At 39.9% G+C, this 24,444-nt stretch overlaps 1 protein-coding gene across 1 annotated transcript in view; it reads left to right on the top strand.

Annotated features, from left to right (window-relative positions):
• PTH2R (parathyroid hormone 2 receptor) overlaps positions 1–24,444 on the top strand; it is an 88,907-nt gene that overhangs the window by 43,358 nt on the left and 21,105 nt on the right. Inside the window, exon 9 of the mRNA XM_040228655.1 lies at positions 2,475–2,541. Within this exon, the coding sequence (XP_040084589.1) occupies positions 2,475–2,541 (67 nt within the window). The remainder of the gene's footprint in view (positions 1–2,474; positions 2,542–24,444) is intronic.

The raw sequence follows: 24,444 nt of genomic DNA, 5'->3' as shown, positions 1-24,444 counted from the left end.
AGATATTAACCTGTAAGCAGAAGGGCAAGGTCAGATATAGACAGGAAGATGGGGAGGACTGAAATGTCTCAATGTCTGTTTTTTTATATAGGTTGATTTTTGAAATGAGGATATATTGCTTACATAAAAAATTAAAATTTTTGTTATTATATGTGTGCTGAAAATGTTTTACTTTCAAGAAATAGTTGAAATAGCTTTTTATTATCCATAATTTGTTCATTAATTTAAAAGTAACTTCTTAATATAAGTTTTCATCTAGGATAAAAAAATTATTATATCACTAAAATTTCTTCATAAGATTTTATTTACTAATGCTACAATCAATGCTAGGTCTAAGGAGAAAGAAACTGAAGGCTTTTATTTATGTATCTTTAATTTTAAAAAACTGTTTAAAGTGTGATGTTAAAGTTTCAAGTGGAACTAGTTTTTCTCAACTCTGTTCCATTTATTCTAGTGTAAGACCTTTACCACAAACCAGATTGGGTGAAGTTTAACTTACTTTGAACTCAGTTAATTCAAAACATGTTTATTGGCTACCTAAATCCTGTGTATGTTCTAGACACTTATAACAGAAAACAAAAACAACAGCAATCCCTGCCTGTCTAAACTTAAATTCTAGTTGGAGCGAGCAGGAAGCAGAAAATAAGTATAGCAAATAGGTAAATTATACACTGGTGGCTCAGATGGTAAAGAATTTGCTTGCAATGCAGGAGACCCAGGTTCAACTCCTGGGTCAGGAAGATCCAAGATCCTAGGAAAAGGGAATGCCAACCCACTCCAGTATTCTTGCATGGAGAATTCCATGGACAGAGGAACCTGGTGATCTACACAGTCCACAGGATTGCAAAGAGTCAGACATGACTGAACAACTAATGTATTTTTATTAATACTATAAAAAAAAACTCTTAAAAAAAGAAGATAAAAGTCATGATGTTATGCAAATATGAAATGACTACCTGTCAGAGATTTTTTGACTCACTGATTAGTAAGCTAACCAATAAGCTTAGCTTAGTAACCAGTAAACTATTATAACTGGTTCAAAGGAGAAATAAAAGAATCGCATGTTTATATTTAGTACTGTGAATGCTGAAATGATTTTACAAATAAATGTAAAAACTGGTCAATATTCACAGATCACTAGTCACTTACATTTCACCAAACAGCTAATTTTCCTTTCTAAAAATCATTTGTATTCAGTTTTCTTCTACATTCCTATGAAAGAGGAGAGCGAAAAAGTTGGCTTAAAGCTCAACATTCAGAAAACGAAGATCATGGCATCTGGTCCCATCACTTCATGGGAAATAGATGGGGAAACAGTAGAAACAGTGTCAGACTTTATTTTTTGGGGCTCCAAAATCGCTACAGATGGTGATTGCAGTCATGAAATTAAAAGACGCTTACTCCTTGGAAGAAAAGTTATGACCAACCTAGATAGCATATTCAAAAGCAGAGACATTACTTTGCCAACTAAGGTCCATCTAGTCAAGGCTATGGTTTTACCAGTGGTCATGTATGGATGTGAGAGTTGGACTGTGAAGAAGGCTGAGTGCCGAAGAATTGATGTTTTTGAACTGTGATGTTGGAGAAGACTCTTGAGAGTCCCTTGGACTGCAAGGAGATCCAACCAGTCCATTCTGAAGGAGATCAACCCTGGGATTTCTTTGGAAGGAATGATGTTAAAGCTGAAGCTCCAGTACTTTGGCCACCTCATGCGAAGAGTTGACTCATTGGAAAAGACTCTGATGCTGGGAGGGACTGGGGGCAGGAGGAGAAGGGGACGACCGAGGATGAGATGGCTGGATGGCATCACGGACTGGATGGATGTGAGTCTGAGTGAACTGCGGGAGATGGTGATGGACAGGGAGGCCTGGTGTGCTGTGATTCATGGGATTGCAAAGAGTCAGACATGACTGAGCAACTGAACTGAACTGAACTGAACTGAGGGATAAAAATCATTCATATTCAGTTTTCTTCTCCATTCCTATTAACAAGGATCATTTGCATTATTGTTAGTTGTATGTTGCATGTCTGTGGATAAGAATGTATTAATGTCAGTGTCTTACAGCCAATGGAGTAAATTCTGAAAATGGGAGGACTTTCTTGGTCAACTGTTAAACTCTGTTTAACTGTTATGGCTCATTCCAGTGATAACCAAAGTGAAGAATCAATGGTACCACATTTAGAAGACTAATTTTTCGTGGCTCTGGAAACATAGTTTTCACTCTTGTTATAAAAATAATACACCACTATTTATAATACTTATCCCCAAAGGGTAGCTAATAATATAGAAAGCAGGACTCACTACATTTTTTCCCCACTGGGAGTTTTAGGAACTTTTTTTTTTTTTTTGGTCTACTTGTTTCTTAATCAAAATCCTGGGTATGGAGTTTTTGGTAAAACTTAAAATGCTACTTAATTCTTATTGTGTATTTGCTTTGCCAGTCTATTCATGGAAGTTCTCTTTCATGTCTCAGATGCTGGGAGCTTAGTGCTGGAGACATCAAGTGGATTTACCAAGCCCCAATATTAGCTGCTATCGGGGTAAGTTTAAAAGCCTGTATAGTTTTAAAAAAAGAAAAACAAGATGCATAATTAAACTGGTGCTAAAATCCAGAGAAATTTGTTGGTCACTTTGTTTATAAAAGTTTAGGAAACCTCACATTATATAATAGCTGTTGAGAAAGTCTGGGTTGGGAATCCTTATTCCTTATTCCTGGATCCTTATTCCTGGCTGACCCTGAGATCCATGAAGATCCATGAAGAAAGCTCCCTTTAATCTGCTAGCACATAGGAAAAATTCTGGGACTTCAAAATATCTATGAACTTTTGCAGGTTCAAGCAGTTGGGAGGTCCTTAAACTCTTCCCTTTCTTCAGCCATTATTTCATAATGTTCTGATCACCTGGTAATAGGTCAGGAGGAAAGGTCAAGAGGAAATAGCAAGAGAACAGGAATTATCGAGAGGGAAATATGGGAGTATGATTTATTATAAAGCATTGCCTAAAGTTTTATTTGACATACTTTCCAAAAGGAGTTAGAGAATGCCACACTGATGTGTAGCCTCTAATAGATACTAAGGAAAAGACAAAAGCTGGCAATGATATTGCATGGGACCTTATCTGCCTGTAATATTTCAAGTGTATATTACAGTTGATTTTTATCTGAAGATTTGTCATTTGTCTACAGATTTTGTGTGTGTCAGTTGCTCAGTTGTGTCCGACTCTTCGTGACCCTATGGACTGTAGCCCGCCAGGCTCCTCTGTCCATGGGGATTCTCGAGGCAAGAATACTAGAGTGGGTTGCCATGCCCTCCTTCAGGAGATCTTCCCAACCCAGGGATTAAACCTGCATCTCTTACATCTCTTGCATTGACAGGCAGGTTCTTTACTCACTAAGCCACCTTACTCACATCACCAATGTGGATGAGAAGTTTATATGCTGAGTTTTCTAGATTGCAATGTGAAACAGTTAAGTTAGGTGATTATGACTGAGGGAGTTAAAAGTCATTCAGTCGTATTCGACTCTGTGACTCCCATGAACTGTAGCCCACCAGGCTCCTCCGTCCATGGGATTTTACAGGTGAGAATGTTGCAGAAACCAGTAATCAAGAAACCAAGCACCACACTCAGAGAGTTGGAGAACTCATGTTTATTATGCCAGCGGGCCCTACAGAGTTAACACTGTAAGCTCTGAGCCCCGAACAAAGGGGTTACAGAGTTTTTATGGACAGACCATAATGGGCAACATTAGCTGTTAATAGGCTGATTTAAACTAAGGGGTTTTGTGCCCATGGGAACAGCAGTCAAGATGGGGAGGGGAATGCCTGACCTTTACACGGACAGGCATGATTAAGCAGATTTACAGGGGCTGGGCAGTTGCAAACAGCAGGACAAGGGTGCGTGAGATAAGCTCCAGTTCCTAGTATTGTAAGTTCCCACTTTCTGAGACTATGTGACCTATGTGATCCAGACTTTGCAAGGAGCAAGCTGAGTTACAGAGGCAGAATGAGCAGGAGGTTATGTAAAATTTTAACTTTTCCTCTTCAAGAATACTGGAGTGGGTTGCCATTCCCTTCTCTAGGGGATCTTCCTGACTAGGGATCGAACCTGTGTCTCCTGCATTGGCAGGTGGATTCTCTACCACTAGCGCCACCTGGGAAGCCCCTAGGTGATTACAGAGATTCTGAAAGATTCACCGTTGGTGAAAGGGAACCAGAAATGATGGTACAGTCAATAAATTTTGAAGTAGACTTAAGTGGAATGTCATTTTCATCTTCTAGAACTAAAATTATACAAATCAAAAATTCTGAAATCTTTTTTCCATATTAGAACATCCATTTAATTTCAAAAATCAGATTTTTTTTCTATTCACTTGAAGCTACCTTCTTGTTTCTTTATTACAATTCAGGGTTATCTCAATTCCTTTTAAGGTTTCCTCATTTTATGGTAGAAACAGCCTGTATGGGAAGAGATGCTCCTAGAGCCCAGGTCTCAGCTCCTGGAGTGCAGTTCGCCTTCCTCTGAGCTCTTCTGAAGCCTGAAAGATGATGCTAATAATAACAACTTACATAGCCAAGTGCTTACCACCACTGGGCACTGTTTTATACACTTTATTTACATTGATCACATTGATTTACATTGATCTAATCCTACCAATAACTCTAAATGAGGCAACTGCCCAAGGTCACTCAGCTAGTAAGTGGTGGAGCTTGGATTTGAACATCAGGGCCAGCGTCCCTACCTAGTGAGCTCCGTACACTTGTGATAAAAGCCGGCATTCTTGATAGTTCAGAGGAGACCCTGTCATTCATGCCCACTAATGTGGGCCTTTATGCCTTTATGTGCTCTGCCTTTGCCTCGTTTCCCTTTCAGTTCCTTGAACTTTTCCATGTCTGCCCCTCTCAGGACTGTTCTTCATTTTGCACTATACTCCCGGAAGGCTGGGAGGTGCTGCCTCCTACTCCTCACTTTAAATGTCACCTCTCCATTGTGGCCTCCCTTATGCTCTCCATCTAAATTAGTTCACCTGTTACAACCCGAGGGCTTACCTGGTGGCTCAGTGGTAAAGAATCTGCCTACAGTGTAGGAGACCTGGGTTCAATCCCTGGGTCGGGAAGATCCTCTGGAGGAGGGCATGGCAACCCACTGGAGTACTCTTGCCTGGAGAATCCCATGGACAGAGGAGCCTGGCAGGCTGCAGTCCATAGCGTTGCACAGAGTTGGACGTGACTGAAGCGATTTAGCAGCAGCAGTATTATATCTCCCAGAGCCTGGTGAGGTTTTTTCCTCTTCAAGATCATCATCTAGTATAATGCTTTGGCTTATTTGTTGAATGCCTTTCTTGCCCACTAAACTGCAAGGTTTATGTGAATAAGAACCATATTTTTCTCTATGTCTATATTCTAATGTCCAGCAATTTGCCTGAAATGGAGTGGCCACTCCATAAACACTTGCTGAAAAAATAGAACTTGTGCACAAAGTGAATAATCTGCAGAAACAGTAAGAAGTAAGAAGTGAAATAAGAGCACAAAGCCAGTATAATTGCAGAACTTTTGAGTTCATTTCACACAATCTTATTATTTTCTTGAAAAGGAAACTAAAGTCCACACACATAAAGGTCACACAGCCAGTGTGACAAAACAAAGACTATAACCTGCATTTTTGGACCATATTTTTTTCACTTACATTTCCAAAGCATGTAAAAATTTTTTTCTCAAAATTATGGGGAAATAATCTTTTTATTTTTATGACTGCATTTATAGTTTTTATATGTTAAATTCAGGATAAAATTTTGTTTTTTAGTCTTGCATTGCACATAGTATGAATGAGAATTCGTAATTTCTGACTTGAAGTCATACCAAGAGAATTGAATTTTAGAGATAATTACAGACGAGTACAAGTTTGGAAGAAACCACCCACTTGATTTTGGACTCATGAAATCTAAAACTGATGTTATTCAGTCGCTCAGCTGTGTCCAGCTCTTTGTGACCCCATGGACTGCAGCATGCCAAGCTTCCCTGTCCTTCACCATCTCCCAGAGTTTGCTCAAACTCTTGTCCATTGAGTTGGTGATGCCATCCAACCATCTCATCCTTTGTCATCCCCTTCTCCTCCTGCCTTCAATCTTTCCCAGAATCAGGGTCTTTTCTAATGAGTCGGCTCTTCACATCAGGTGGCCAAAGTGGAGCTTCAGCTTTAGCACCAGTTCTTCCAAAGAATATTCAGGACTTATTTCCTTTAGGATTGACTGGTTTGATCTCCTTGCAGTCCAAGGGATGCTCAAGAGTCTTCTCCAACACCGCAGTTCAAAAGCATCAGTGCTTTTGCGCTCAGCCTTCTTTATGGTCCAACTCTCACGTTTGTACATGCCTACTGGAAAAACCATAGTTTGACTAGATGGACCTTTGTTGGCAAAGTAATGTCTCTGCTTTTTAATATGCTGTCTAGGTTTGTCATAGCTTTTCTTCCAAGGATGAAGGTTCTAAAACTGTAGCACTGTGGTTTTCTGTGTTTTGTTCATATGTGGTAATTATGTTTGAAAGTAGTAATTTTCATTCTGAAAATAAATGTCTTAACCATAACTAATTATTCACCTGCAGCATCTTGATGTTGACTCAAAGACAATTTAAAATTTTTTCTATATAGCATTAAAATATGAGAGGAATATTTCCTAATCAACAGCAGGACTTGGAGCATTGTCTTGGCTCCCGGCCTCCCAGAGCAGTCTTAGAAGGAACAGGATGCTTGGCTTGCAGGGCAGGAGAAGCCGCAGGTGGGGCAGCACCATCTAGAAGTGGTCAAGGTGAAGTTGGCAGATGTGATAAATCCTGACCCAGCAGGGCACTGCCCCCCGAGACACGAGGACCTACATTGTCACTGGTGTCAACCAGGAGAGAGTCTGTAATAGCTGAAAGGAAATAAAACCACAGACAAATACAAATTGCAAACTGAGCAGAATTGCTCTTGAGCATTTACAAGTTGGTGTTGAAGATGCCAGTCATATGGGGTGGAGAGAGATTTGGTCCTCACAGCAATCATATCTTGAAGTTATAGGTTAGGGAAAAGGAAAACAGAAACTCTTTGCTATTTGTCTTTACTTGTTTCCTTCATCCTGTGTTAGTTGACTGCATCCCTTCATCCTCATATTCATCATCCTCTAATATGTGATCAAATGGTCTTTTGAGTCCTTGCTCAATTTCATTTTAACAAAAAGTCTTTTCTTTTGCTCCTTGACAGAGTTAAATGTCTTCAGTTCAGTTCAGTTCAGTCGCTCAGTTGTGTCTGACTCTTTGTGACTCCATGAAGCACAGCTTGCCAGGCCTCCATGACCATCAGCAACTCCCAGAGTTTACCCAAACTCATGTCCATCAAGTTGGTGATGCCATCCAGCCATCTCATCCTCTGTCATCCCCTTCTCCTCCTGCCTCCAATCCCTCCCAGCATCAGGGACTTTTCCAATGAGTCAATTCTTCACATGAGGTGGCCAAAGTATTGGAGTTTCAGCTTCAGCATCAGTCCTTCCAATGAACACCCAGGACTGATCTCTTTTAAGATGGACTGGTTGGATCTACTTTCTATTTATTTGATAAATGAATATTTTAGGGTCTTTTTTGCTTCAGGGTTTATTGCAAAACCTTTTCTTCCTTAACCTACAAACAGCTTTGAGACTGGGATTTTCATTATTCTTAGTTTGAGTCCAAGAGCAGTTATGTAACTATTAATACCTTAGGTTTATACATTTATAATAGATAGAAAAGGCCAGTTTTCATTCCAATCCCAAGAAAGGCAATGCCAAAGAATGCTCCAACTACCGCACAATTGCACTTATCTCACATGCTATTAAAGTAATGCTCAAAATTCTCCAAGCCAGGCTTCAGCAGTATGTGAACTGTGAACTTCCAGATGTTCAAGCTGGTATTAGAAAAGGCAGAGGAACCAGAGATCAAATTGCCAACATCCGCTGGATCATGGAAAAAGCAAAAGAGTTCCAGAAAAACATCTATCTCTGCTTTATTGACTATGCCAAAGCCTTTGACTGTGTGGATCACAATAAATTGTGGAAAATTCTGAAAGAGATTGTAATACCAGACCACCTAACCTGCCTCTTGAGAAACCTATGTGCAGGTCAGGAAGCAACAGTTAGGACTGGACATGGAACAACAGACTGGTTCCAAATAGGAAAAGGAGTGTATCAAAGCTGTATATTGTCACCCTGCTTATTTAACTTCTATGCAGAGTACATCATGAGAAACACTGGGCTGGAAGAAGCACAAGATGGAATCAAGATTGCCAGAAGAAATATCAATAACCTCATATATGCAGATGACACCACCGTTATGGCAGAATGTGAAGAGGAACTAAAAAGCCTCTTGATGAAAGTGAAAGTGGAGAGTGAAAAAGTTGGCTTAAAGCTCAACATTCAGAAAACGAAGATCATGGCATCTGGTCCCATCATTTCATGGGAAATAGATGGGGAAACAGTATAAACAGTATCAGACTTTATTTTTTTTGGCTCCAAAATCACTGCAGATGGTGACTGCAGTCATGAAGTTAAAAGACGCTTACTCCTTGGAAGAAAAGTTATGATCAACCTAGATAGCATGTTGAAAAGCAGAGACATTACTTTGCCAACAAAGGTCTGTCTGGTCAAGGCTATGGTTTACCAGTGGTCATGTATGGATGTGAGAGTTGGACTGTAAAGAAAGCTGAGCACCGAAGAATTGATGCTTTTGACCTGTGGTGTTGGAGAAGACTCTTGAGAATCCCTTGGACTGCAAGGAGATCCAACCAGTCCATTCTGAAGGAGATCAGCCCTGGGTTTTCTTTGGAAGGAATGATGCTAAAGCTGAAAGTCCAGTACTTTGGCCACCTCATGCGAAGAGTTGACTCATTGGAAAAGACACTGATGCTGGGAGGGATTGGGGGCAGGAGGAGAGATGGCTGCATGGCATCACCAACTTGATGGACACGAGTCTGAGTGAACTCTGGGAGTTGGTGATGGACAGAGAGGCCTGGCGTGCTGCGATTCATGGGGTCACAAAGAGTCGGACACGACTTAGCTACTGAACTAACTATACATTTATAAGTGCTGACCGCTGCTGCTGCTGCTAAGTCGCTTCAGTCGTGTCCAACTCTGTGCGACCCCATAGATGGCAGCCCACCAGGCTCCCCCTCCCTGGGATTCTCCAGGCAAGAACACTGGAGTGGGTTTCCATTTCCCTCTCCAATGCACCAAAGTGAAAAGTGAAAGTGAAACCGCTCAGTCATGTCTGACTCTTAGTGACCCCATGGACTGGAGCCTACCAGGCTCCTCCATCCATGGGATTTTCCAGGCAAGAGTACTCAAATTCAGGCAATACATTATAGTTACAGAGCCCACAGTTTTCTCTCTTCGTGGTAATTGAATTTAAGCTCAGCTAGTGTTTACCAGATTGAGAGCACATACCCTTGTACATAGAGGACTGATTAAGTAGTACATGTAATATTATTAAGTAATGTGAAGTCATATATTGAGAATGTGGAAAATTCTGAAAGAGATGGGAATACCAGACCACCTAACCTGCCTCTTGAGAAATCTGTATGCAGGTCGGGAAGCAACAGTTAGGACTGGACATGGAACAACAGACTGGTTCCAAATAGGAAAAGGAGTACGTCAAGGCTGTATATTGTCACCCTGCTTATTTAACTGCTATGCAGAGTACATCATGAGAAACGCTGGATTGGAAGAAACACAAACTGGAATCAAGATTGCCTGGAGAAATCTCAATAACCTCAGATATGCAGATGACACCACCCTTATGGCAAAAAGTGAAGGGGAGCTAAAAAGCCTCTTGATGAATGTGAAAGAGGAGAGTGAAAAAGTTGGCTTAAAGCTCAGCATTCAGAAAACGAAGATCATGGCATCTGGTCCCATCACTTCATGGGAAATAGATGGGGAAACATTAGAAACAGTGTCAAACTTTATTTTTTTTGGCTCCAAAATCACTGCAACTGGTGACTGCAGCCATGAAATTAAGATGCTTACTCCTTGGAAGAAAAGTTGTGACCAACCTAGATAGTATATTCAAAAGCGGAGACATTACTTTGCCAACTAAGGTCCGTCTAGTCAAGGCTATGGTTTTTCCATTGGTCATGTATGGATGTGAGAGTTGGACTGTGAAGAAGGCTGAGCGCCGAAGAATTGATGCTTTTGACCTGTGGTGTTGGAGAAGACTCTTGAGAGTCCCTTGGACTGCAAGAAGATCCAACCAGTCCATTCTGAAGGAGATCAACCCTGGGATTTCTTTGGAAGGAATGATGCTAAAGCTGAAGTCCAGTACTTTGGCCACCTCATGCAAAGAGTTGACTCATTGGAAAAGACTCTGATGCTGGGAGGGATTGGTGGCAGGAGGAGAAGGGGACAACAGAGGATGAGATGGCTGGATGACATCACGGACTGGATGGACGTTAGTCTGAGTGAACTCTGGGAGTTGGTGATGGACAGAGAGGCCTGGCGTGCTGCGATTCATGGGGTCGCAAAGAGTCGGACACGACTGAGCGACTGAACTGAACTGAACCCTTGTACATAGAGGACTGATTTAGTAGTACATGCAATATCATTAAGTAATGTGGAGTCATATATTGAGAATATTGGTCCTTCTCCAACTCTTCTGAACATATTTCAGAGACAGTCTCATTTTGGTACTGGTCTTTAATACTCTTCTATTATGTGTGATATCTTCCTTTGGGGGATGGAGGTGGGGGACAGACAACCCAGTCTGCATAAAATTTCATGTGACTTGTTTCCATTGTATTTATTTTTATAGTTGCCACTTGCTTATAGCAGCTTCTACTGAATTTCCATTTATGGTAATGATATAAAATTTAAAAGTTTAAACTTTAATAAAAGTAGATTGAAGAAGGGTATCAAGTAAATAATAATGGATGAATAATATTGATATAGCAAAATTATCGTGGTGGCACTCTAAGCCACTTGGAAAATGCTGAAATAGACAAATTCCCTTGACAATTAAATTTGAAGTGGCTGCAAAAGACCTGACACGTGTAACCAGTAGTTGTGGAAGACTAGCTATGTTTCATGTGATCAGGAGTTTTAAAAATATAAAAGGATGGGTCATGTGTTCTGTGGCTGGCTGGATGGGTGCATTTGTGGAAAATGTAGGAGAGTAGACTGAAAGTGGAGAGGGGTTGATTCGTGATTGGCCTTGTATTCTGTGCTAAAAGGACAGTGGAATTTTTCTTAAAATTGTGATGAGACTTTGGAAGATTTTAAGCAGGTTAGTGATCAGATTAGATTTGGGCTTTGACATAACGGGGATGGTGTCTAGGCTCAGGATGCTCCTAACCCAAGCAACCTCAGTATTCTTCCCACGTTCACTCATCATATGCTTTAGTCCTTCACCTCCAGGGCTGGAGAGAGTAAGGGGGGTGGGGAGAGCAGAAGTGCACATCAGTTGAGCTGCCTCCCCTGGAAGGAAAGATCAAGAACAGGGGTTAAATGAACTAGTCTGGAGGTATGGACATCTGTTTAAGAGAGCTATTAGCTATTCACTTTTAAGTACATAATTCTATCCGATTAACTCTCACATCAAGTACGATATTTTGAAGGTCCTTAGATTTCTCTATGAGAGGTCATTTTCTTCATGTAGGTTTCCAAAGAAAGATACAAGCATTAAAGAATTATGTTAAAATTGGAACAGTCATGAACAGTGTTAAACTAAGGTGGGCAGCAAAGGGGCATCAGTGCTTCAGTAGCTGGTGACCATGAGCAGGGTGACAGCAATCCAAGGCTTTTTCTTCTTCTGATAGGAGTCAGTCCCATCTCTTCCATTCACATAAAACCATTCCTTTGGAGGCATCACAAACTCTCAAAATATTTTTCTGTACAGTGTTTTGCTTCATCTTAGCAGAACCAAAATGTAAATCCAATAAGAACTATTTATTTTTAAGGAACCAAGCAAAGGTAAGTGTCATTGATAAAAATTATTACTGATTTAGTTAGTATTTAATAATACATCTTTTGTACCTGGGAGCTTCCCAGGTGGCTCAGTGGTAAAGAATCTGCCTGCCAATGCTGGAGACACAGGAAATGCAGGTTCAGTTTCTGGGTCTGAAAGATCCCCTCGAGTAGGAAATGGCAAACCGCAACAGTATTCTTGCCTGGAAAATCCCATGGACAGAGGAATCTGTGGACTATAGTCCATGGAATTGCAGAGTCAGATATGACTGAGCATACATGCCATACAACTTTTATACTCATATGGTATAAATTTATTTGAGTTACTTTTCTTATGGTATGTACATCTAAGTTATGTGGGAGGGGTGAAATAGAAAATCCAAAATTGAGTCTTAAAGCAATCCAAAACTTTTATTAAAGAGATTGAAATGCGAAATCAGGGCCAGTCACTTGCTGAGATACTAGAATTTATGTACTTGTTTTTTTACAGGCAGTAGTTTATTTCCTGGTAACACCCCCCAAATAATCCATAAAATAAAAAAATGTACACGTTGGAAAGCATTTTGGGGATCTCTTGCCTGATAATAATCTGTCAACACTATTTCAGAGATTTTGATCTTTAATCCTACAGAAAATTGCTAACTGTGAGAGCATATAGTTTGGTTTATACATGTTGATGGATTTTAGGAAATTACAGGGCAACAATTCCTTCCTTCCTTCCCCCTCTCTCTCTCCTCTCCCCTCCCCCTTTTCTTTCTGTTATTGGTATATTTGCCTGTTTTTAGATGTCTGTCATGGATTACAGCACCATTGTGTACCCAAGCTAAGGACTAATCTCTGGCCAACAAGGAGTTTGTGATGTTTGTCATGGGCTTGCTCATCCTATGAGTAATGATCTAATTTGAGTGAGTAAGTAGTGGCCCTTGAAGAGACTGTATGCTATTTAGAGTGCATTAAATGGAGAGCCTCCAGACTTTCATTTTTTTCTTATACATATTTTGTTCATGTACCTGTCAAAAGATATTTCGGGGAATTCCAGAAAATGGAATAAGATGGTACTTTTACTAATTCCTTTAAGAAAAATTTTACAGTGATGAGTTAAAAAAAAATAATACCCAGTGCACTTTATGAAATATAAAAAGAAGGGGACAAGCAGAGTACAAGCACCTCAGCTGCTGTTGAGTCAGTGATTCATTTCCGCCCAGTGGTTATTAAAGAAAACTCAGTGATGAAGCACAAGAGGGGAGGATGAGAGGAATGACTGATAAGAAAGGAATTTAAAGTAAAATGAATGAAATTTAATTTCTAATCTTTGATGGAATTGCAAATACAAAATTGTGTTTTTTTTCCCCCTAGAGGAAAATCTCTGCTCCATAATCCCTTTCTTCTTCGAAATAAGTCAAATATAGAACTTCAAGTGAAATTAAAGCTCAAGCATTTACCCATAAGTTACAAATTGAATTCCAGCTGATAAGAATTAAATTAAATATTTTATCATCATGCCTGTTATAAAGATAATCAAATGATAATAATTGATAAAGATTAAGGAATTTATTATCTATCATTAAATGTTCAATATTTGGAACTGACGTACATATAAACAAAGCAGACACATTTCCTATATTCATGATACTGAAAAAGAAATCAATATATGGGGTGAGATGTGATGTGTTCAGAGGATCTCTGAGGACAGCTAATACATAGCATCCCTCTTTGCTGCTCAGATTCCAAACAAGTCGAGATATAAAACAAAGGAGGAGAGAGAGAACCAAAGCAAAATCCTTAGAGCTGCTGGAGTCTGGGGTGATCTTCCATCTGTCGGTGCAGTGGGCCTGTTGCAGAAACCCGTAATTAGGCAGTATCTGCCCACTCAAGCGCAGGATGTTCAGATGCTGAGATGCTGCAGAGCAAGTCTGCTCACTGCAAGCTGCCAAAGTAAAGAAGGATGAGTTGAATTAAACAGATTTAGTATTCTTCCTGCATTCACTCATCAAATACTTTAGTCCATCTTCTCCAGGGATGGAGACAGTAAGATAGAGTGGGGAGAACAGAAGTGCACATCATTTGAGCTATCTTCCCTGGAAGAAAAGATCAGGAATGCGGAGAAAGAGAACCCTCCCCATTACGTATCCAAAGGCACCAACGAAAATTTTAAGTGTAAATAGATAGCTTTACAGATTCTTTAGCTCAGACAGTGAAGAATCTCCCTTAAATGCAGGAGACCCGGGTTTGATCCCTGGGTCAGGAAGCTCCCCTGGAGAAGGAAATGACAGCCCACTCCAGTAATCTTGCCTGGAGAACCCCATGGACAGTGGAGTCTGGCGGGCTACAGTCCATGGGGTTACAAAGAGTTGGACAGGACTGAGAGACTAACAGTTTCAGTTTCAGATATCTTTAAAGATATTTTAAAACAGTGGACTTTCTTATACATAAATTTTGACTTCTTTCTCTACTGAAATCTTTTGTGATAGACATTTAGAGGTGAAAATTCTACGCTGAAGTGGATGTGCTAATTTACCTCAATATAAGTAGGGTTTAGAGTGCACATTTCATTCACTCATTTAACAAATCTTGTTTAAGACCAAGAACACTGCAGATGCTGTGTGAGCAATGGGGATGAGATGGTGGGAAAACAGACACCAGTTTCTCCTTAAACTTAACCACAGTGGGTTAATGCATGCAAGTGAGTCATGTCTGACTCTTTGTGACCCCATGGACTGTAGCCCGCCAGACTCCTCTGTCTATGGAATTTTCTAGGCAAGAGTTCTGGAGTGGGTTGCTATTTCTTTCTCCTGGGGATCTTCCCGAGCCAGAGACTAAACCTGCCTTGCCTGTGTCTCCTGCACTGGCAGGCAGATTCTTTACCACTGCACTACCTGAGAAGCCCATGGGGGGTGAGATAAGATTTAAATGTGACAAGTGCTAGGGTGGGACTGGGGTGTCAGGAATAGCTTTTGAGAAAAAGTGACATTCAGGCTAAAGCCTGAGAATGAGCTGTCCTAGTATGGATGGGAGAGCAGAGGGAGTGGGGAGAATGATTCTGGCAAAGGTGATTCTAGGAGCAGTCTTTGAGATGGCCTAAGGGGCCACAGGTTTCATGGCTGAAATTTTGAATTTGAAATTTATCTGTGCTTCACTTTGAATAAATCTTTAAAAACATAATTGAGAGAGAATCTAATGTTTATATTTGCATTATTTTAAAGCCACATTTCCATAAAATGTATTCTGTGTGCTACTGGCTTATTCTGTGTGTTACAGGACTTCCGTGGTGGCTCAGTCGATAAAGAGTCTGTCTGCAATGCAGGAGACCTAGGTTCAATCCCAGGGTCGGGAAGATCCCCTGGAGAAGGACATAGCAACCCACTTCAGTATTCTTGCCTGGGAATCCCTCCAAGGAATGCTTTTGTTGAATTCCTTGGAGTTTTCTTTTGGGCTTCCCTGAGAGCTCAGTTGCTTTTGAACTGTGGTGTTGGAGAAGACTCTTGAGAGTCCCGTGGACTGCAAGGAGATCCAACCAGTCCATCCTGAAGGAGACCAGTCCTGGGTGTTCATTGGAAGGACTGATGCTGAAGCTGAAACTCCAATACTTTGGCCACCTCATGTGAAGAGTTGACTCATTGGAAAAGACCCTGATGCTGGGATGGATTAGGGGCAGGAGGAGAAGGGGACGACAGAGGATGAGATGGCTGGATGGCATCACCAACTCGATGGACATGAGTTTGGGTAAACTCTGGGAGTTGGTGATGGACAGGGAGGCCTGGTGTGCTGTGATTCATGGGGTCACAGAGTCAGACACAACTGAGAGACTGAACTGAACTGAGAGCTCAGTTGGTAAAGGATCCACCTGCAATGCAGAAGACCCCAGTTCGATTCCTGGGTAGGGAAGATCTGATGGAGAATGGATAGGTTACCCACTCCAGTATTCTGGCCTGGAGAAGTCCATGGACTATAGTCCACAGGTGGCAGAGTCAGACACGAATGAGCCACTTTCACTTTCTTTCACTGACTTATTAATGACATTAAGCAAAATTTTCCCTTCAAGAAGGTTACTTGAGATATGCAAGGATCCTCTAAGTGATTTCTCTCTCTCTAATGATATTTCTTTATTTAAAAGAAATTTTAAAATCTCCCCAGAATGTGAGTTGTTATTTTTCATTCCATTTCCCAATATATAGTGTCATTTTCCTTCTGTAAGCTCAAATCTTTCTCTAGAGCAGGATTTTTTTCTTTTTATGTCTTTATTGATTTGTTCTATTTATCATTTTCTTCAGAAAGAGAAATAATCTTTCAATCTTGTGCCCTCCATGTAGACATCTATCCCTCATCACAAAAGTCTTTATTCTTCATTCCTCCATTTGGAGAGATTCTTCAAGTGTCTTCTAAATTGCAAAATCCATTTTCCTTCTTTGTTAGACCTAATGTTTGTGTTTCTAATATTGATTTTAAAACCTGGTTATAGCAAAGGAGAAAAGGAAAGATATACCCATTTGAATGCAGAGTTCCAAAGAATAGCAAGGAGAGATAAGAAAGCCTTCCTCAGTGATCAATGCAAAGAAATAGAGGAGAACAATAGAATGGGAAAGACTAGAGATCTCTTTAAGAAACTTAGAGATACCACTGGAAGATTTCATGCAAAGATGGGCTCAATAAAGGACAGAAATGGTATGGACCTAACAGAAGCAGAAGATACTAAGAAGAGGTGGCAAGAATACACAGAAGAACTGTACAAAAAAGATCTTCACGACCCGAATAATCACGATGGTGTGATCACTCATCTAGAGCCAGACATCCTGGAATGTGAAGTCAAGTGGGCCTTAGAAAGCATCACTACGAACAAAGCTAGTGGAGGTGATGGAATTCCAGTTGAGCTGTTTCAAATCCTGAAAGATGATGCCGTGAAAGTGCTGCACTCAATATGCCAGCAAATTTGGAAAACTCAGCAGTGGCCACAGGACTGGAAAAGGTCAGTTTTCATTCCAATCCCAAAGAAAGAAAATGCCAAAGAATGCTCAAACTACCACACAATTGCCCTCATCTCACACACTAGTAAAGTAATGCTCAAAATTCTCCAAGCCAGGCTTTAGCAATATGTGAACTATGAACTTCCAGATGTTCAAGCTGGTTTTAGAAAAGGCAGAGGAACCAGAGATCAAATTGCCAATATCCGCTGGATCATGGAAAATGCAAGAGAGTTCCAGAAAAACATCTATTTCTGCTTTATTGACTATGCCAAAGCCTTTGACTGTGTGGATCACAATAAACTGTGGAAAATTCTGAGAGAGATGGGAATACCAGACCACCTGACCTGCCTCTTAAGAAACCTGTATGCAGGTCAGGAAGCAACAGTTAGAACTGGACATAGAACAACAGACTGGTTCCAAATAGGAAAAGGAGTGTATCAAAGCTGTATATTGTCACCCTGCTTATTTATTTAGTGGATACACCAGGCTGTTTGTCCACAAACATTATTTCATTAAACCTGTAACACTGTAAAAAAAAATGCAGCAAACGCCCAAAAAGTTGATTAAAGAAGACACCCACCAATCAGTCCATCAATTTGGTAGCTAAAATAGCAATCAAATGGATTATGGAAAGAATTAAGAAAAACTAAGATTAAGAGAACTTCCTACCTTAAAAGACAGGTAAACAAAATGCACACTTGCACGCACACATGCACATACACTCACTTAACAGTTGAATGAAATTAAAAAAAATTATAAATAATTTGAGAAATTATCATATATAAGTTGGAGAAGGAAATGGCAACCCACTTCAGTACTCTTGCCTGGAAAATTCCATGGACAGAGGAGCCTAGTAGGCTGCAGTTCATGGGGTTGCGAAGAGTCGGACACGACTGAGCGACTTCACTTTCTCTTTTCACTTTCATGCACTGGAGAAGGAAATGGCAACCCACTCCAGTGTTCTTGCCTGGAGAATCCCCAGGAAAGCAGAGCCTGGTGGGCTGCCATCTATGGGGTCACACAGAGTCGAACACGACTGAAGCAACTTAGCAGCAGCAGCAGGATATATAAGTAATATATGCAGAATGCATCGTGAGAAATGCTGGGTTGGATGAAACACAAGCTGGAATCAAGATTGCTGGGAGAAATATCAATAACATCAGATATGCAGATGACACCACCCTTATGGCAGAAAGTGAAGAAGAACTAAAGAGCCTCTTGATGAAAGTGAAAGAGGAGAGTGAAAAAGCTGACTTAAAGCTCAACATTCAGAAAACAAAGATCATGCCATAACTTCATGGGAAATAGATGGGGAAACAGTAGAAACTGTCAGACTTTATTTTTTTGGGCTCCAAAATCACTGCAGATGGTGATTGCAGCCATGGAATTAAAAGATGCTTACTCCTTAGAAGAAAAGTTATGACCAACCTAGACAGTATATTCAAAAACAGAGACATTACTTTGCCAACAAAGGTCTATCTAGTCAAGGCTATGGTTTTTCCAATGGTCATGTATGGATATGAGAGTTGGACTATAAAGAAAGCTGAATGCAGAAGAATTGATGCTTTTGAACTGTGGTGTTGGAGAAGACTCCTGAGAGTCCCTTGGACTGCAAGGAGATCCAACCAGTCCATCCTAAAGCAGATCAGCCCTGGGTGTTCATTGGAAGGACTGATGTTGAAGCTGAAACTCCAGTACTTGGGCCACCTGATGGGAAGAGCTGACTCATGTGAAAAGACCCTGATGCTGGGAAAGATTGAGGGCAGGAGGAAAAGGGGATGACAGAGGATGAGATGGTTAGATGGCATCACCGACTCAGTGGACATGAGTTTGGGTAAACTGGGAGTTGGTGATGGACAGGGAGGCCTGGCCTGCTTCATTCCATGAGGTTGCAAAGAGTTGGACACGACTGAGTGACTGAACTGAATTGATGAGTTAGAATCTTTCCAAACTTCTCTTAATTCATTCTACTCTTTAAAAAATTTCTTTATCTCAGTCCACTATTAACTCTCTTTTATGGGCATTTGGTGCGGTGGTTGAGTCCATTCTATACATCTGGGCTGCATGGGTTTCATTAGGGATCTGTAACTTGCGGGCTGTGTGACCATACCTAATTTGTGTAAGCTGTGACTCAGATTCCTCACCTGCAAAAGGGGGAGAATAATGTGCCTGTTTCATAGAGCTGTTGTGAAGACTGTCAATTCACCTGAAATACTTAGAATTGTACATAGTCAATAACTCAGTTTTTGATTAACCTATAGTCTATACTTTCCTAGATTATTTATAACAATTTTTTTGAATTTCATTCAGCTGTTATGTGAGTGTATGTGCATGTGTGCGTGCATGTGTGTATTTTGTTTACCTGCTTTTTAAGGCAGCAAGTCCGCTTAATCTTCAGTCCAGTTCAGTTCAGTCGCTCAGTCGTGTCCGACTCTTTGCGACCCCATGAATCGCAGCACGTCAGGCCTCCCTGTCCATCACCATCTCCCGGAGTTCACTCAGACTCACGTCCATCGAGTCAGTGATGCCATCCAGCCATCTCATCCTCTGGCGTCCCCTTCTCCTCCTGCCCCCAATCTCTCCCAGCATCAGAGTCTTTTCCAATGAGTCAACTCTTCACATGAGGTGGCCAAAGTACTGGAGTTTCAGCATCATTCTCTCCAAAGAAATCCCAGGGCTGATCTTCTTCAGAATGGACTGGTTGGATCTCCTTGCAGTCCAAGGGACTCTCAAGAGTCTTCTCCAACATCACAGCTCAAAAGCATCAATTCTTCCACACTCAGCTTTCTTCACAGACCGACTCTCACATCCATACATGACCACAGGAAAAACCATAGCCTTGACTAGACAGACCTTTGTTGGCAAAATAATGTCTCTGCTTTTGAATATACTATCTAGGTTGGTCATAACTTTTCTTCCAAGGAGTAAGCATCTTTTAATTTCATGGCTGCAATCACCATTTGCAGTGATTTTGGAGCCCCCCAAAATAAAGTCCGACACTGTTTCCACTGTTTCCCCATCTATTTCCCATGAAGTGATGGGACCAGATTTCATGATCTTTGTTTTCTGAATGTTGAGCTTTAAGGCAACTTTTTCACTCTCCTCTCTCACTTTCATTAAGAGGCTTTTTAGTTCCTCTTCACTTTCTGCCATAAGGGTGGTGTCATCTGCATATCTGAGGTTATTGATATTCTGGCAATCTTGATTCCATCTTGTGCTTCTTCCAGCCCAGTGTTTCTCATGATGTACTCTGCATAGAAGTTAAATAAGCAGGGTGAAAATATACAGCCTTGACGTACTTTTCTTAATTCTTTCATAATCTACTTGATTGTCATTTTAGCTATCAAGTTGATGGACTGATTGGTGGGTGTCTTCTTTAATCAAATTTTGGGATATTGCTGCATTTTTTTAACACTGTTACAAGGTTTAATGAATAATGTTTGTGGATAAAGAGCCTGGTATCCACTAAATAAATATTAGTTCCCTTTCAGTTCAGTACTGTTCAGTTCAGTCACTCAGTCATGTCTGACTCTTTGCGACCTCATGTACTGCAGCATGCCAGGCCTCCCTTTCCATCACCAACTCCCAGAGTTTACCCAAACTCATGTCCACTGAGTCGGTGATGCCATCCAACCATCTCATCCTCTGTCATCCCCTTTTTCTCCTGCCCTCAATCTTTCCCAGCATCAGGGTCTTTTCAAATGAGTCAGCTCTTCGCATCAGGTGGCCAAAGTTCCCTTTCACTGTCAATGAATACAAGATCACCTACAGTTTAAATCAGTTTTGTCTAGATTATTGTTTTATTGGAGTGAAAGACAGACAAAGACTGAGTTGTTAAGCATATTACTTCATCTATCTTTAGGTCTATCATAGTGCCAGCCACTCAGAAGAGACTTAAAAATGTGCATTGTACTGTGCTTAAGTACATCGTATGTTTTATTTACAGAATGTTGCTCTAACATTTATTTTCTTATTTAAGCTTTTTTTAAATTAATTTTTAAATTTTAATTGGAGGCTAATTAATTACTTTACTATATTGTGGTGGTTTTTGCAGTACATTGACATGAATCAGCCATGGGTGTACATGTGTCTCCCATCTTGCACCCCCCTCCCACCTTCCTCCCCATCCCATCCCTCTGGGTTGTCCCAGTGCACCAGTTTTGAGTGTCCTATTTCATGCATCAAACTTGGACTGGTGATCTATTTCACATATGGTAATGTACATGTTTCAATGCTATTCTCTCATATCATCCCACCCTCGCCTCCTCTCTGAGTCCAAAAGTCTTTTCTTTTTATCTGTGTCCCTTTTGCTGTCTTGAATATAGGGTCATGATTACCATCTTTCTAAGTTCCATACATACACAATAATATACTATACTGGTGTTTTTCTTTTTGGCTTACTTCACTTTGTATAATAAGCTCCAGTTTCATCCACCTCATTAGAACTGATTCAAATGTGTTCTTTTAAAATAGCTGAGTAATATTCCTTTGTGTATATGTACCACAGCTTTCTTATCCATTCATCTGCTGATGGACATCTAGGTTGCTTCCATGTCCTAACTATTGTGAACGGTGCTGTGGTGAACACTGAGGTACACATGTCTCTTTCAATTCTGGTTTCCTTGGTGTGTATGCCCAGCAGTGGGGTTGCTGGGTCATCGGGCAGTTCTATTTTCGTTTTTTAAGGAATCTCCACACTGTTCTCCATAGTGTCTGTACTAGTTTACATTCCCACCAACAGTGTAAGAGGGTTCCGTATTCTTCACACTCTCTCCAGCATTTAATGTTTGTAGACTTTTTGATAGCAGCCATTCTGACTGGCGTAAGATGGTACATCATTGTGGTTTGGATATGCATTTCTGTGATATTGAGTGACACTGAACATTTTTTCATGTGTTTGTTAGCCATTTGTATGTCTTCTTTGGAGAAATGTCTGTTTAGTTCTTTGGTCTATTTTTTGATTGGGTTATTTTTCTGGTATTGAGCTGCATGAGCTGTTTGCATATTTTTGCGATTAATTCTTCATTAGTTGCTTCATTTGCTATTATTTTCTCCCACTCTGAAGGCTGTCTTTTCACCTTGCTTATAGTTTCCTTCGCTGTGCAAAAGCTTTTAAGTTTAATTAGGTCCCATTTGTTTATTTTTGCTTTCCTTTCTATTACTCTGGGAGGTGGGTCATAGAGGATCTTGCTGTGATTTATGTCAGAGTGTTTTGCCTATGTTTTTCTCTAGGAGTTTTATAGTTTCTGGTCTTACATTTAGATCTTTAATCCATTTTGAGTTTATTTTTGTATATGGTGTTAGAAAGTGTTTTAGTTTCATTCTTTTACAGGTGGTTGACCAGTTTTCCCTAAAGAGATTGTCTTTTCTCCACTGTATATTTTTGTCTCCTTTGTCAAAGAAAAGGTGTCCATAGGTACATGGATTTATCTCTGGGCTTTCTATTTTGTTCCATTGATCTATATTTCTGTCTTTGTGCCAGTACCATACTGTGTTGGTGACTGTAGCTTTGTAGTATAGTCTGAAGTCAGGCAGGTTGATTCCTCCAGTTCCATTCTTCTTTCTCAAGATTGTTTTGGCTATTCGAGGTTTTTTGTATTTCTATAAAAATTGTGAAATTATTTGTTCTAGTTCTCTGAAAAATACCATTGATAGCTTGATAGGGATTGCATTGAATCTATAGATTGCTTTGGGTAATATACTAATTTTCACTATATTGGCTCTTCCAATGCATGAACATGGTATATTTCTCCATCTGTTTGTGTTATCTTTGAATTCTTTCATCAGTGTTTTATAGTTTTCTATATATTGGTCCTTTGTTTCTTTTGGTAGATTTATTCCTAAGTATTTTATTCTTTTTATCGCAATGGTGAATGGGATTGTTTCCTTAATTTCTCTATCTTCTCATTGTTAGTGTATAGGAATGCAAGGGATATCTGTGTGTTAATTTTATACCCTGCGACTTTACTATATTCACTGATTAGCTCTAGTAATTTTCTGGTGGTGTCTTTAGGGATTTCCACTTAGAGGATAATGTCATCTGCAAACAGTGAGAGTTTTACTTCTTCTTTTCCAATCTGGTTTCCTTTAATGTCTTTTTCTTCTCTGATTGCTGTGGCTAAACCTTCCAAAACTATGTTGAATAGCTGTGGTGAGAGTGGGCACCATTGTCTTGTTCCTGACTTTAGGGGAAATGCTTTCAGTTTTTCGCCATTGAGAATAATGTTTGCTGTGGGTTTGTCATATATAGCTTTTATTATGTTGAGGTATGTTCTGTCTATGTCTGCTCTCTGGAGAGTTTTTATCATAAATGGGAGTTGACTTTTGTCAAAGCCTTTCTCTGTGTCTATTGAGATAATCATATGGTTATTATCTTTCAGTCTGTTAATGTGGTGTATCACATTGATTGATTTGTGAATATTGAAGAATCCTTGCATCCCTGGAATAAAGCCCACTTGGTCATAATGTATGATCTTTTGAATATGTTGTTGGATTCTGTTTGCTAGAATTTTGTTGAGGATTTTTGCATCTATGTTCATCAGTGATATTGGCCTGTAGTTTTCTGTTTTTGTGGCATCTTTGGTTTTGGTATTAGGGTGATGGTAGCCTCAGAGAATGAGTTTGGAAGTTTACCTTCATCTGCAATCTGAAAGAGTTTGAGTATGATATGTGTTAGCTCTTCTTTAAATTTTTGGTAGAATTCAGCTGTGAAGTCATCTGGTCTTGGGCTTTTGTTTGTTGGAAGATTTTTGATTGCAGTTTCTATTCCATGCTTGTAATGGGTCTGTTAAGATTTTCTATTTCTTCCTGGTTCAGTTTTGGAAGGTTATACTTTTCTAAGAATTCGTCCATTTCTTCCAAGTTGTCCATTTTATTGGCATATAGTTGCTGATAGTAGTCTCTTATGATCCTTTGTATTTCCGTGTTGTCTGTTGTGATTTCTCCATTTTCATTTCTAATTTTGTTGATTTGATTCTTCCTCTCTCTCCTTTTTTTAATGAGTCTGGCTAATGGTTTGTCTATTTTATTTATCTTCTCAAAGAACCAGCTTTTAGTTTTGTTGATTTTTGCTATAGTCTCCTCTGTTTCTTTTTAATTTCTGCCCTAATTTTTATGATTTCTTTCCTTCTACTAACCCTGGGGTTCTTCATTTATTCTTTTTCTAGTTGCTTTAGGTGTAAAGTTAGGTCATTTATTTGATTTTTCTCTTGTTTTTTGAGGTAAGCTTGTATTGCTATGAATCTTTCCCTTAGCACTTTTACTGAATCCCATAGATTTTGGGTGGTCGTGTTTTCATTTTCATTACTTTCTATGCATATTTTGATTTTCTTTTTGATTTCTTCCATGATTTGTTTGTTATTCAGAAGTGTGTTGTTTATCCTCCATTTGTTTGTATTTTTAATAGTTTTTTTCCCCTGTAGTTGACATCTAATCTTACTGGTTTGTGATCAGAAAAGATGCTTGGAATGAATTCAGTTTTTTTGAATTTACCAAGGGTAGATAAATGGCCCAATGTGATCCATCTTGGA

Source organism: Oryx dammah, unplaced genomic scaffold, assembly GCF_014754425.2.
Source record: "Oryx dammah isolate SB20612 unplaced genomic scaffold, SCBI_Odam_1.1 HiC_scaffold_27, whole genome shotgun sequence".
Classification (NCBI taxonomy): domain Eukaryota; kingdom Metazoa; phylum Chordata; class Mammalia; order Artiodactyla; family Bovidae; genus Oryx; species Oryx dammah.
The sequence above is the reverse complement of the archived record's forward strand: the minus strand, read 5'-3'. Positions and strand labels throughout refer to the sequence as shown.